Below are 13588 nucleotides of genomic sequence, written 5' to 3' on the forward strand. Positions count from 1 at the left end.
CATTAAGATGTGTCAGTCATACTTGAGGCTTTAGTATGGGAAAGTCTGACATTTGAGTATTTTAAAATTGTTTCATACAGTTATGAAACCTAGTATGGCTACGGCTTTTACAGATGTCAGATAATTTTTTACCCCAATTAACATTTTATGCCTTGGTACTAGTGGGTTTTCAGTATATTTCATCCTATAACTGCATGCTGCATTACGAAAATCCAATTCTCAGCATAAAAGGAACGGTAAATAACTATCGATTTAGATCTATGTATGATCTAAATCTTTAGTTAAGCTCATGAGAGAAGGAACTTCAGAAAGCTGTAACTATGCACTGACCGCTGGAGGGCTTTTGCTCTTTTCAATATATGTGAAGAGTTCATACAGGACCACGCCAAAGCTCCACACGTCAGAGGCCACAGAAAACTTGCTCTCTGTCAGAGATTCTGGAGCATACCTGTATCAAAAAGTCATGGGAAACATCAGCAAAGTTAATATAGAAGGAAAAAAGGAACATTCTTCTGCACCTCTCTTTTTTTTTTTTTTTTTTTTTTTTAGGATTAAGGCATCTTAATTTGACAAACCTAAAACATGTCATGAGTAGATTTTCTTATTACATGTTTACAGACGTTAATACCTCTGCATTTTATTATATTACCATCACTTGTATCTATGCTTTATTTTACTTCTTAAAAAATTATTTAAATCTTCCTGATTTCTGTTTCTACAGCGGTGTACTCAGAATGCTTTATCATAACTGCCTTACTTATACAATATGATGAACAACACAAAAAACCCTCTCGTGTGAAGAGCCTGACCCAAGGCCATTGACGTCAATGAGCGTCTTTCCATCAATGTCATTGTGCTTTGGCTCATGCCAACTGACTCTGTTCTCATTTAAGCCCTCCTGTCCCGGTACTCAAGAATCTAATATCTATGTATGTTGAACACATATTCTCAACTCTCTTCTTTAGAGTATAACATTTCTAGAGTGCTTAAAGCTGACAAGTACAGCTCATGTAAATAGCATGCACTCTGCTCAAGAGTACAAGTAAATTAAGCTCTTTCCCATAAACATGCATCTATATTAGGATTTCCTATAGTCCCCATCTCCATAGTATCGTAATGTCTACACAGAGTCTTCTCTTTTCCCTTCCCTAGTTAAAAGGAGACTCTGCTTCTAGATTATTTTTTAAAAGCATCTATCTGATTATTACAGAAAAGTGTTATCAAAGAGGAGGATTTTGCAGTGTGTCCTGGAGACTCTGGATGACTTAGACATACTCTGAAAACTCATCCCTCACCTGAACATTAGCTTCTACTCTCACTGTCCAGGGAGAAACTCTGCTGAATGTGGTCAGAAGACATGGACCTTGGTATGCAAGAGGCTGTCTAAGATATCAGGCAGGCAGATATGAATGCTCAACCTACAAGTACCTCAAAGGCTGAAAACTTTAAAGCCATGTGAGAACTTCTATCTGGTTACAAGAACTGCAAATCCAGGAGGGAGAGTCCACTGAGATGGGTTTCTTTGGAGAACATTCTTCACATTCCTTTAAACTTCTCAACCTTTTAGCACCTTTGCTGATCAATACAGTAACTCCTCACTTAAAGTCGTCCTGGTGAATGTTGTTTCGTTGTTACGTGCTGAGCAATTAGGGAACATGCTCATTTAAAGTTGTGCAATGCTCCACTATTACGTTGTTTGACTGCCTGCTTTCTCCACAGCTGGCAGCCTCCCTACGCCCTCCCTCCCGCAGCGCTTCCCACCCGCCAGCAGACCCCACAGATCAGCACCTTACCCCTCCTCCCCCTGCCTGCGTCAATCAGCTGGCTTGCGGCATTTAGGAGGCAGGAGGGAGGAGCAAGGATTCAGCGCGCAGGCTCCCCCTCCCTCCTCTGCCTCCTGAACACCGCAAGCCAGCTGATTGCCCCAGGCAGGAGAGCGCGGGGAGGAGCGAGGACTTGGCGCGCCTCCCCCCTCCCTCCCCTGCCTCCTGCCCGCGGCAATCAGCTGGCTTGCAGCGTTCAGAAGGGAGAGGAGGGAGGGGGGAGGAGTGAGGACGCAGCGTGCGAAGTAAAGGGGGAGGAGGTGGGGGGGGAGAAGAGGCGGATCAAGGGTGGTGGCTTGGGTGAAGGGGTGGAGTGGATGGGCCAAGGGTTGAGCCTCCTGTCCCCGGCAAAGTCAGTTCTGGTGCTTGCAAGAACAGCAAAAGGAGCAGCCGAACAATCCATCCTCTTCCACTCTGACTCCACCACCTCAACCAAGCTTCATACTCAGCAGTGATGACTGTAGTATTAAATTGCTTCTTTAAAATTATTTAAAATGTATATAATGCCTTTTGTCTGGCAAAAAAAAAATTCCCCTGGAACCTAACCCCCTCCACCCCCCCTTTACATAAATTCTTATGGGGAAATTGGATTCGCTTAACATCGTTTCACTTAAAGTCGCATTTTTCAGGAACGTAACTCAACGTTAAGTGAGGAGTTATTGTATTAGAGAATTAAAAAAAAAACAGCTAGAATACACAGATTAACAACTACTTCATGAGAGCAGCTTGAAAATATCCACATTTACAGATTTCTATACAGTAACTAAAATCCTGTGCGTGACGTTTTATGCTGAGCCAAAGCTACAGACTTTGCCTTTTAGACTCCATAACAAACAAAAATATTAGTATCTTTCAGTGCAATAAAATCCAGCTCTGTGCACTACAAACACCCGGCCTTGTTTCATGAAGCAAATGAAAACTCACCAAAATATAGGGCTTTCTCCAGGCTCTTTCACTTTGTAGTATTCTTTGTCTTGTGGCAGGACTTTTGTCAGTCCGAAGTCCCCAATTTTAACTCTGTTCTCATTCTCCACTAAGATGTTTCTCGTTGCTAGATCCCGGTGAATGTACCTTTTTGTGCCCAGATACTCCATGCCCTAAGTGTGAAGATAATACACAAATTAAATAATTGTTATTAAAACTCAATAGAGATACAGGGCCAAATTTAGCACTGGCATAAGGGGCTGTAATTTCATCAATTTAAATGCAATCATATTTGTCTATGGCAGTGGTGAATTTGGTTCAGAGAGTTTAAACCAAATACAGGAAGAATAGCAAGCTTTTTTGTCTGAATGCCTATCTTTTTTGGAGAGAGCTTCTTAATGCTTCAAGGTGCAATAAATTTCCTTAGCCGAGGGGAGCTGGATTGGACCCTCCTCTGAGCCCAGCAACATTACTCCTAGCTTATTGAGACGGGCAGCTCCTGTATCTCCCTCTCCGGGGCCAAACATGCTGTGCTAGCAGACCTCCAGCCATTAGCCCAGGGAGAATGAAAGCCAGGCTAAGTTTCTGGCATGATAACACAAAGTGCCAACCAAGCCAGCCCTGTCTGACTGCCAATCTTGGCTCTGCTTCCCCTTCTCTCCTTTGCTTGCTTTATCCAGCTCTATTTTATCATCCTTTTTGATCCCCACAACCTGTGTGATCTTCCTCACATCCCCACTAGCACTCACCATCACAAACATTCACTCTCATACTCTGAGTAGGGACAACCTATGACCAATGCTGCCTTGAATAAGACATCCTTTCTGTTGTTGCTGCTCCCCAGATGTCAGACCTCCTACAGGAGCAAACAGTTTGGCTATGGTGCCTATTCCTTTTGTCACTGCTGAAATATGAGAGGGGGGAACATGGGCATAGTTTGGAGGGAGGACAGGCGGGCATTGCTTCCCCCCGAAACTGCAAACCTCAAACAAATGCATAATTTGCCCCTCCACACACGGCCCCTTTGGCCGGACTAAAGATGCCCCCCCCCCAAGAAGTCAAACTATGCCCCAGACTTCTGTCAATCTTTTTGAACAGATTTTTCCTTATTTTCTTTACACCACTAGATGGCACCATTGTGTACCAGTACTTTATTTGCTGCCAGGCGGAAGGATAGCCTGATGCCCTCAGATGCAAGCGCTTAATGCCTCGCTGTGGATGGCACATTAACAATGTTAGAGCTGGCACTTTTGCCCTAAAATCCATATATGCCCCTTCCATGACATGCCTAGTTTCCATCACAAGAGCGGACATCACTCTCAAATCCTGGCTTCTTCCATGGCTGTCCTGATTCCTCAGTCAGGCCACTGGACTGGGAAACTGGTATTGTTTCTGAATACCACCTTTGCAGCTATTTCCCTATGTTTCAGACACTGTAAATGGAAATGCTATCCTCCTCTACCTCTAAGCCTTCGGCTGAAAACAACCCCATGGTTTATAATTTATAAAATGCACAAGAGATTGATTTATTTGAATCAGGGCTGTCATAGGGGCCTATTATTTATTTGCCATGTAAAACCACATGGTATATATTTGTCCAGCGATGTGTCCCTTTTATTTCCATTAATTTTAATGGGAGTCATGCACATATTGAGAGGAAAGTATGGGCCGCAGTCTTACTCTGCCAAACGGAACCTGAATCCAATGTCTTCACTATCTTTTAGCTTCCCTCAAGACAGAAAGTGTCCAGAAAAAAATGTCACTGGTGACAAGATCCAGCATTATATAAATCCATTGACATTTCAACAGGTAATAAACAGAAAAGGACAAGGAGAAGTAGTTTTGAAAACTCCAGACCAACATTTTAAAAAAAATGAAATAACTCCTTGGATCTCTTAATGTTTTTAGACCAAAAGAACAGCTGCATAAATAAAAACAGCAGGTACAAAATCTCACCCCAGAACAGTAACTTTGCCTACAGTGATTAGCTCCAATCTTTTTCCTAATTAGAAGACAGAGTCGGTAAAGTACGATTTCTGCGGTTCCTCTCTCAACATTGTGTTGCAATCAGAGCCAGCTTCTGCATTCTGGCCAGGGCTTAAAAATAATTGTGCCACCACTCCCCATCCCCTAAACATCCACGACCATCATACCCATGAGCAAAGCGCTGCCTTTCAGAGCTGTGGAAGGGTTAGAGAGAATTCTCAGACACATTCTGAAGTTTATTAACTCATTTTACGTAAAAAGCATGCGTGTGGGTGAATCTGTAGGTCCCACCAGCCTCCTGCTGCAGAAGTGGAGCCTGGACCCCAAGTGCTTGTTCTTTTCAACCTAATAATTGGTTTATATCAGCTATATTTGCAAAGTTGTCTCTTCAAGAGAACTAGCTAGAAGTTTAATTAAAAAAAAAAAAAAAGCGAAGATTCTCCTTTATATTTCTAGTTGCCCCCAAATCCAAGGGGCTCATAGCTGGGCTTTGTAGGGCCCGAAAGGCCAGTTTTGGTCACAGTGCTACTGTGTACATCATTTGTTGCTTGCTCAGTGTGGGCTCTTGAAGAATTTAAATTAAATTTAAGTATAAAAGGAAAAATATTCACACTTCAAAAAATGACAAATGGTTCCAAAGCTAGTTCAGGAGAGATCAAAAGTGTATCAAGAACTTCCCAAAGCAGGATCCAGAGGAGGGAAACTCACCCAGGGCCAGTCCCCTCCCTGTTCCGCTACCTCCCAGCACTTTGCAGAACTGCACACAGATTCCTGCACTTTGCCACCACACAACAGGCTCCTGCTGCACTAACTGGCATCTACAGAAGCATCCTCATTAGTCACAAGAAGAGCTGCCTCTGGGAGTGCTGATTTTCATAGCAGAGGGCTTGCAAAGTGTCAGCTACAAGCCATGAGGCTTAGGAAATAATGGGACGGAGAAAAGGGAGGGACAGAAGAGATGACAGGGGAGCAAAGAAACATGGGTTAAAATACTGATGTGAGAGAAAAGATCAGAAAATGGGGAGGATGGTACTATTACAGTTGAACAACCAGATCTTGAAAAATCTGCTAGCCCACAATGAATAGAAAGCATACCTAGGTGTCATCAGCTTCTGGAAAATCTAATCTAAGCTTTTACTTAAAAAAAAGAAAAAAGCTTCTAGTCCTTATGGCTGCAAAGATATCCTTATGGCTTCAAACACAAACTAAGTGGAAGTGATGGCATGCTTTCTGTCTGAGTCAGCAGACAGGCAAGCTTCAGTGCTTCTGTTGCAGCTCACATCTTTATCAACTAAAGAGTATACTGGCATGTACTACAGAATGCTTTACTTTCACGCAATAAGAAGCACATAACACCAATATCTAAGAGGACATTTGACCAACCTAGCTTAGAACAAGCAAAAAGGTGATTAGTTTTTTGAGATGAGGGGTCACCCTATGAGGAGGACATCTAGTTACTCCGTTCTACTCACAAATGGTGAACCAGCGTTGACAATGAAAACAAACATTTATTTGCTGAATCAGGCATTTCTAATCAATATAACAATAAACATTCTTTAAAGGGAAGAACTGCTAACAGACTGCAGGTATGTACATTGTTAACAGCATCTATAGGTTTTCTTACCTTGCATATCTGAGACGTATACTGCAGAAGTTTCTTGTGATCCAGCCTCTCCTTGTGTTTCTGGATATAGTCTCGTAAACTTCCATATGGTAAATATTCCATGATTAATCTCAGATTTCTACGACCTTTTTAAATACATACAAAATATAAGGTTAGATTTTTGTCATTTCTTAATACAAATAATTATATATATCTGCAAATAAATTTACTAGCAAACAGTGCTGAAAATATTTAAATATTTCACCCTGAAGGCTCTTCTATTCTTGCTCCATCAGAACATGTGTAGTTCAGAACAGTCTTACATAGCCTGTATCACACCACATTCTTACTCTGGATGGAAATAAGATGGATTGATTTGCAGTTTTAACCTTGGCCCCATCTGCACTATATGTACCACCCTGGTTTTGTAACCAGGTCATGACACCCTCCTTTGACCTAGATACAATAAACTCAAAGTTGAACTATGTCCACAGAGCAGGACACAACACAGTTATGTGTCAGATATGTTTGCACGTTCATACTATCACAATGCCCAACCATGTTTGTATCAGTGCATCCTGAGAAATCTGGAATCGTTACGGCACAACATCTCAGCAGGGAATACAAAGTCAGGAGATCATACATAGAGTGCCACCAACAGCACATGGGGCAAGACACTCCATGTAGTAAGACACCCCATGGAGCTGGAAAGAAGTAGGAGTGACAATCCAGTTACATGGGTATGCTCAGGGGTCCCAGCCACACAGCAAATAAAGCTTCAATTTTGCAATGGACAATGCACGAGCATACCACTGCATCCATGCAGAACTGAAGTGAAGTCAATAGGAAAGAGTATCATGTTAATGAACACAATATTAAACACATACTTGTCCCTGTCTACATGTTTAAAATCACATTAGTAAACACCATGTATTTTTCCAGTGTAGAGAAGATCTGAGAGAAAGAACTTCTAAAATTTGATCCATGTTTTATTTTACACAGTGCCAACATGCCCAGAATGCACACAATGAACTGAGCAAAACACATGGATTTTGTGTGGTGTGTATGTACACATTGTCTTCTATGAATACCTAGACATCCTCTCTCTCTCAAACCTCAAATTCTCAGAGCTGGACACTTTGCTCTAGGTTGAATGCATCTGTTTGTATATTTATTTACTTTACTAGAAAACTAATGACTCCATAATTGAAGAAACAGCCACAGGAGCAAAGGAGAATTCTCTATTAGTTTACCAGCAATTTTATACCCAGAAATACTCAAGTGCCTTATCTAGAGTACACTTTAAATAGCACAAGATTCTGCAATAAATTCTGCTAAGCCCAAAAAACTGACAATGAAATAGATTTAGGCCCTTTTTAAGAGGCTCCACAGCAGACAATTTTTCTCCAACTATTTTCTAAGGAAGGAGCATAATGAAAGTTGATCAGTCTCTCAGTTTTACTCTGTTCCATAATACATCATTTGTGAAGTAAATGGCAAGAACACGCAGACTAAAATGAAACACTACTTCACATAGCACACATTCAGCCGCTGGAAGTCACTGTCACAGGTGGACAGTGAGTCAAATATTGTGCCTGGATCACTGAATGAATATTAATGCCCTCTGTAGTTCACAAACTGAGTGTGCCATACTGGCTCAGTTCATTTGTTCATGAAATACACTATCTTGCTCCAGTATCAGGCAATATCTGTTGCTTCAGAAGAAACAACAAATCTCAACACTAATACACCTACCCAACAGTATGCAGTGCGGGGGGGGGGGGAAGTGGGGGGGAAGAGAGAAGGGGGGGATTTCTTCCTGAGCACAGCAGGCTATTGTTATACTATCATCTTTTAGGAAAAGATTACTAATCGGTTTCTCTCAAGAGAACAAAGACCTCCTTTGCAGGGTAGGATGAGAGGCCACAGACAAGCTCAACAAAAATGTTCAATGTCTGTAGGCCCTAGGGAAAAAAATTACTCCAATGAGGCAGCAAGTGAGAGCAAATCTACTAAATTCCAACTAATCCTGGTTTTGATTAGAGAAATGAGTGAGCGAAGTTATGTAGCAATTTAGTCCTGCTTTCTTTGAAATCAGGATTTATAAAGGCAATCTTCTTCCACATTTTCATTTACCTAAAATAAATCAAATTGTTACCGCACTGTAATGGGACACAATCACAGAAATGCATTAAAACTTTTCTTTAACCCCTGAACATATTTTTAATTAAACACTGTGTCAGTGAATGCTTAGTTATTGTCTTTTAGCCTGACCAGCAATGTGCATTTATCTACTTAAACACACATTAACATAAATGCAAATTTGTGTACCTACACTATGCTACTGCTGAAAGTTACGTGCTGAGGCACAGCCACGATATTTACTTAAGATACATGTGAAGGTGAAGTGGAAATGTTTATTTCTGAAGCAAGAGACTAATACTATGTCCAAAGTTATATTTGATTCATGCTTTAACTAGCACCCCCAACACAAAACAGAAATTAAGCTTTTAAAGTTCCACCTCGCTACACAGGTGAAGATGGTAGCTGCCATCAAGTTGGTCAGCAATGTTAACAGCTTGAAAAGCTTCATTTTGGTTTGAAAACAAGGCTTTTTAAAGCAAAGACCATGGGTGAAATTCTGACGCTACTGATGAGAATGGCAAAAATCCCACTGACTTCAACAGAGCCAGGATTTCACTCCATGACTTTAAAGCTTCTAAAATGTTCCCTGGCTATTCTCCTCTCATAGAGGAAGTCCATGAAGTGGAATCCACTCTGCCGAGACGGCAATGAGTCAAAAACAAAGAGAGGAAGAAATATTTAGGTTCCCCCACATTTTTATGGAACTTTTCATGACTTTCTACATGGACTTTTGTCTGTACTTTACAGTGTAATTAGTTGCAAATAGTTACAATTTTTACTTTTAAAAAAAGGTATCAGAGAATAGTTGTCTATAACTGCAACAGATTAACTAGATGAAATCGTGTCCATTTGGCTTAATGAAGCACTGTATGATGGACACTAATTCTTTTGCTATGCCATCTATACAAGCTCTGATAAAGTCAGGAAATGTATCCCAGCAACATGAAAACATTTAATGAGTTCTGGCTTTGTTTTGATTAATAAGCAGTGTGAGCAAGGAAGGACAAACACCTGTCAGGGATGGTCTAGATAATACTTAGCCCTGCCTTGAGTGCAGGGGACTGGACTAGATGACCTCTCGATGTCCCTTCCAGTTCTATGATTCTATGTTAAACACTTTACATACCGGCACTGTAGCACACTCCCTTGTACTTAACAATGTTATCGTGCTGCAAGGATTTAAGGATTTCAATTTCCCTTTCAAAGTCTCGTAGGTGCTCTTCCGTGCTGTGTTGTAGCTTTTTTACAGCCACCACCTCTCCAGTATTGTCTTGTAGTGGGTCATACCGGCACATCTCGACACTGCCAAAGTTACCCTAGACCAAAACAGAAACACTTAAAGTAAAAAAGCCCATGTCACAGTCATTTCCTAATTACCTGTGTACAACTGCACCAGGATTAAAGGGACCAGATTTTCAAAGTGAAAAACCAGGACACCAGGCTGGGGGAGGGGGAGAGGCGAAAGAGTATCACAGGGGACAGTTTAGGTGGGATTGGGGGAGATGTGTTTGGGAAGCATGTTGAGGAGGTGGGAGCAACCTCTGTTCCCTCTCTGCCTCCTCAATTTCTTCCCACTCACACTTCAGAATTAATAGCTGGGACATGTAGCAGTAAAGGGTGGGAAGGGATAAAAACAGCATTGACTCCACTGCAGCCTCTTAACAGTTTTCAGCTATTACTGCACCTTTACAGTATTTTTGACTCTTATCTGTGGGCCAATATCCTGCCCCCGCCCCATTCCCCAATTCTCCTTTATTTCTTGATCTTCTCCATTTGTCTCTCTATTGTGTCCTTCTCCCCCCCCACCCCTGCATTTTGCTAACTTATTTTCTATGCCTGTCTTCATTTTCCTGACCATAAGTTTCTGCTCTGTTCATTTCCTCTCCTTGCTAACTAGCTGTTCCCAGAACTATCCCCTGCCTCACTTATTCACCCTCAGTCCAGTGTCTCCCTTCTTCTGCCCGAGAAACCAACTCTTCTGTCTCCTGTACTCTACCACAAAGCATATGGGGGCAGTGTTACTAGAGTCTCTGATTCCGTGTGTCCAGAACGTTAACATGTGACAAGCATGGTGGGGAGTGGTTCTCAAAAAGCACATGTGCTTAGCTGGGGTTCCGTCAGTTTCATCAGGACTGCTGGCCAGCAGCACCTTCATGCAGCCAGTCTGCAGAGGTCTGCAAAACATGTAGCCAAACACTGGTTTCTGCAGCATAACACTTTCAGTGCCAGCCCCCGTTAACAGAGACATTCTCCGTTTTAAGAGGCACTCAGTTGCCCTATTCAGGATAGTTCAGATACAAAAAAAAAATCAGTTACCATGCAGAAGAGCTCAGGAGCAATTTTAAATGAATCTAAGAGCAGAAAATAAAAATGGAAAAAGATAGGTCTATCTAAGTGTTAGTAACACACTCCTGAAACTTTTAACCACTCAGTGTCACTAGATTCAGTGCAGAGATTCCATCCCAGAGTTCTGTTCTGTTTAGTGATACCCTACACAGTGACTGACAGGCAAATCTGGAAGGAATGTGCATTGTGCTTATATCTGTCTGGAACCATATTTACACAATTTATTCCAATAACACAAGGGTGCAATGAAAATGATGTATAAGAAGTCACCAGGAGGAAATTGAAAGGTGGGATTCTTCCAGCCACTTAGGGCTTGTCTACACTTGAAATGCTACAGCTGTGCTGCTGTAGTGTTTCAGTGAAAATGCTATCTACCCCAATGGGAGGGGTTTGCCTAGCAGCATAGATAATTCATCCCCCAAGAGGCAGTAGCTAGGTCGATGGAAGAACGCTTCTGTCAACCTAGTGCTGTCTACAGGGTGACTTAGGTCAGCTTAACGACGACACTCAGGAGTGTGGATTTTTCACATGCTTGACAGAAAAACAATTTTCTAGTGCAGACCAGGCCTTAGAGTTCAAAACTTCCTTCCAAATGGCAAATCACCCATAAATGAGAACATGCAAAGTCATCTCAAAGAACCTCAGTTACACCTAAGTAACCTTATTTCTTCCAGTCAATTAGAGTTCAAAGCTTCCTACCTTGCCAAGTTGCTGTAAGAACTTAAGGTGTCTCTCTTCAAATTGCGTTGGGTCCCTGTCTTCAAACGCCCCAGAAAACCCAAGAGCACCAATCCTCATGTTTGGTAACATGTCATTTTCTGTCAATAGCTCATAATCTGGGCAAAAACCAAAAAAAAAAAAATGATGAAAGGGCAAACCTTGTCATTTTGCTGACATGCTCCCCCTTCCCTCTCTAGGTCTATCCAGAGCATAATAGAATATTAACAGTGGATTGAACTCAGTTTCCTAAATAAATATCAGATAGTAAGTTGCTGCCATAAAGAATGAGTTATTACAAACCAGCAATTTGGAGTGACACTCTGGATGCTGCTGGGCCAAAAAAAGAGACTGGTCTTGACAGCTGACTCATAGTGACCCTTCTCTTAAGAATTTTCAAACATGGATTTTTGCAAACCAATCCTTGCTGGTTTAACTATAACACCTACTGTGCAATGGCCCCTTTTCTAGGGGGCACAACATTCAAAAATCAGAAGGGCATTTGATAACCAGGGAGTAAGTCTGCAGGAACAGTAGCAAGTTTAGCAGTATTTATCCCAGCTACTGGGAGAAAGTACAAGGATCATTGATATAATGTACTTCACTAAGAAGCTAGGACTGCAATCTTGCCAATATATTTGAAATCAATATTTATAATACAATGAAAATGTTTTGAATGATCCCCCAGTAAAATTCACTTTTAATAGCAAACTGGAAAACAATAAAATAGATTCATTATAACGTCTGTTGTTTATGTTGTGGTAGTGCCTTGGACCAGGATCCCGTTATTCTAGGCATTCTATGGACACAGAACAAAACAGCCCCTGCCCCAAAGAGTTTACAACCTTCTACCAAAAATCCATTCCCTTTCCTTCATGAACTTACCTGGTGTGAACAAACTGTTAAGATCACGTATAATGGCTCTGAAAGAAGGTCTGAAATCTGGCTCATAATCCATACAGTTGTTTATAAGATTTGCTAGTTCTGTCCAGTTTGGAGCAGGAAGCTGGTGCCTATCTTCATAAAACTGTAGCTTCTAGGATTAAAGACAGAGAAGATGCTTTAGTGTATAATACCATTCTCAGCAGCTTTGTGACAAACATGGTATCTGTGGCAGACCAGCCATTTCTGGTTTAAATAAGAAAGACCAACTTATTTCCTTTGCACAGGTGATTCTGTGCAGCCTAACTAGGATGGAGCAGTAAGAAAGTTTTGCCCACCTGTGGGCTGGCTGAGGTCTGTCTCTACCCTTATTCTAACTATGAGAGAGTGTGGATGAGTCAGAGGGGGCTAGCATCTCAGATGTTTCTCCTTCCAGGTAAGTGTCTATCCAGTGGCTCTGCTAGGAATGTGTTATTAAATGAGCTGATTGGGGGAACTATTGGGAAATTGCAGTAGCAGCCACAGGCAAGATTAGGCTTTTGTGATGGGTACAAGTGAGTTTGTGTAAAGCTCCGAAAAGGGTTGGATTTCGCGTTTAGGGGACTCTCCTGACAATTTTCAAGAGAGATGGACTAAATATGCCTGCAGGAAAGACCTGCAATATTACGGAGCAATAATTTTGGAAATTTTTAAAGTTGTATTCTATTTTTAGAGACATTTTTATACCTGTACACGCTTCTGCATTGGATAATTCAGGGTTTGGACTCTCTGCAAGACCCAACACAATACTGCACTAAAAATGCATTTTAAAGGTGACTAGAAAGTATAGTCAACAAAGAAACATGGTGTTCACAGATACAGTAACAACAAACTCTACTTGCCAATACTTACCCTGGGAGAATCCAGTGCACTAAGGGGCTTGTCTCCCCCACTGCAGATTTCCCATAAAGTGGTACCAAAACTCCACTTGTCTGTTGCCAAGCTTAGCTGTTTAGGATTTTCAATACATTCAGGTGGAACCCAGGGTATCCTTTCAAGAAGAACTATGTAATCATGAAAACACAACAGGTCACGAATAATACTGAAGTGTCTACTTTTATCTGCAAATTCTACTTAAACACATTAGAATTAGTAAAAGTTTGAATTTCTACAATTATCTCTT

General features: G+C 41.4%; 1 protein-coding gene across 1 annotated transcript in view; it reads right to left on the bottom strand.

The window, feature by feature from the left end:
* JAK2 (Janus kinase 2) overlaps window positions 1-13588 on the bottom strand; it is a 147046-nt gene that overhangs the window by 10844 nt on the left and 122614 nt on the right. The window contains exons 16-22 of the mRNA XM_065406323.1: window positions 13318-13469; window positions 12430-12580; window positions 11527-11663; window positions 9608-9797; window positions 6358-6482; window positions 2748-2920; window positions 331-448 (exon numbers count right to left, since the gene is read on the bottom strand). Coding sequence (XP_065262395.1) covers window positions 331-448; window positions 2748-2920; window positions 6358-6482; window positions 9608-9797; window positions 11527-11663; window positions 12430-12580; window positions 13318-13469 — 1046 coding nt within the window. The remainder of the gene's footprint in view (window positions 1-330; window positions 449-2747; window positions 2921-6357; window positions 6483-9607; window positions 9798-11526; window positions 11664-12429; window positions 12581-13317; window positions 13470-13588) is intronic.

The sequence above is a fragment of the Emys orbicularis genome, chromosome 6 (assembly GCF_028017835.1).
Source record: "Emys orbicularis isolate rEmyOrb1 chromosome 6, rEmyOrb1.hap1, whole genome shotgun sequence".
NCBI lineage: Eukaryota > Metazoa > Chordata > Testudines > Emydidae > Emys > Emys orbicularis.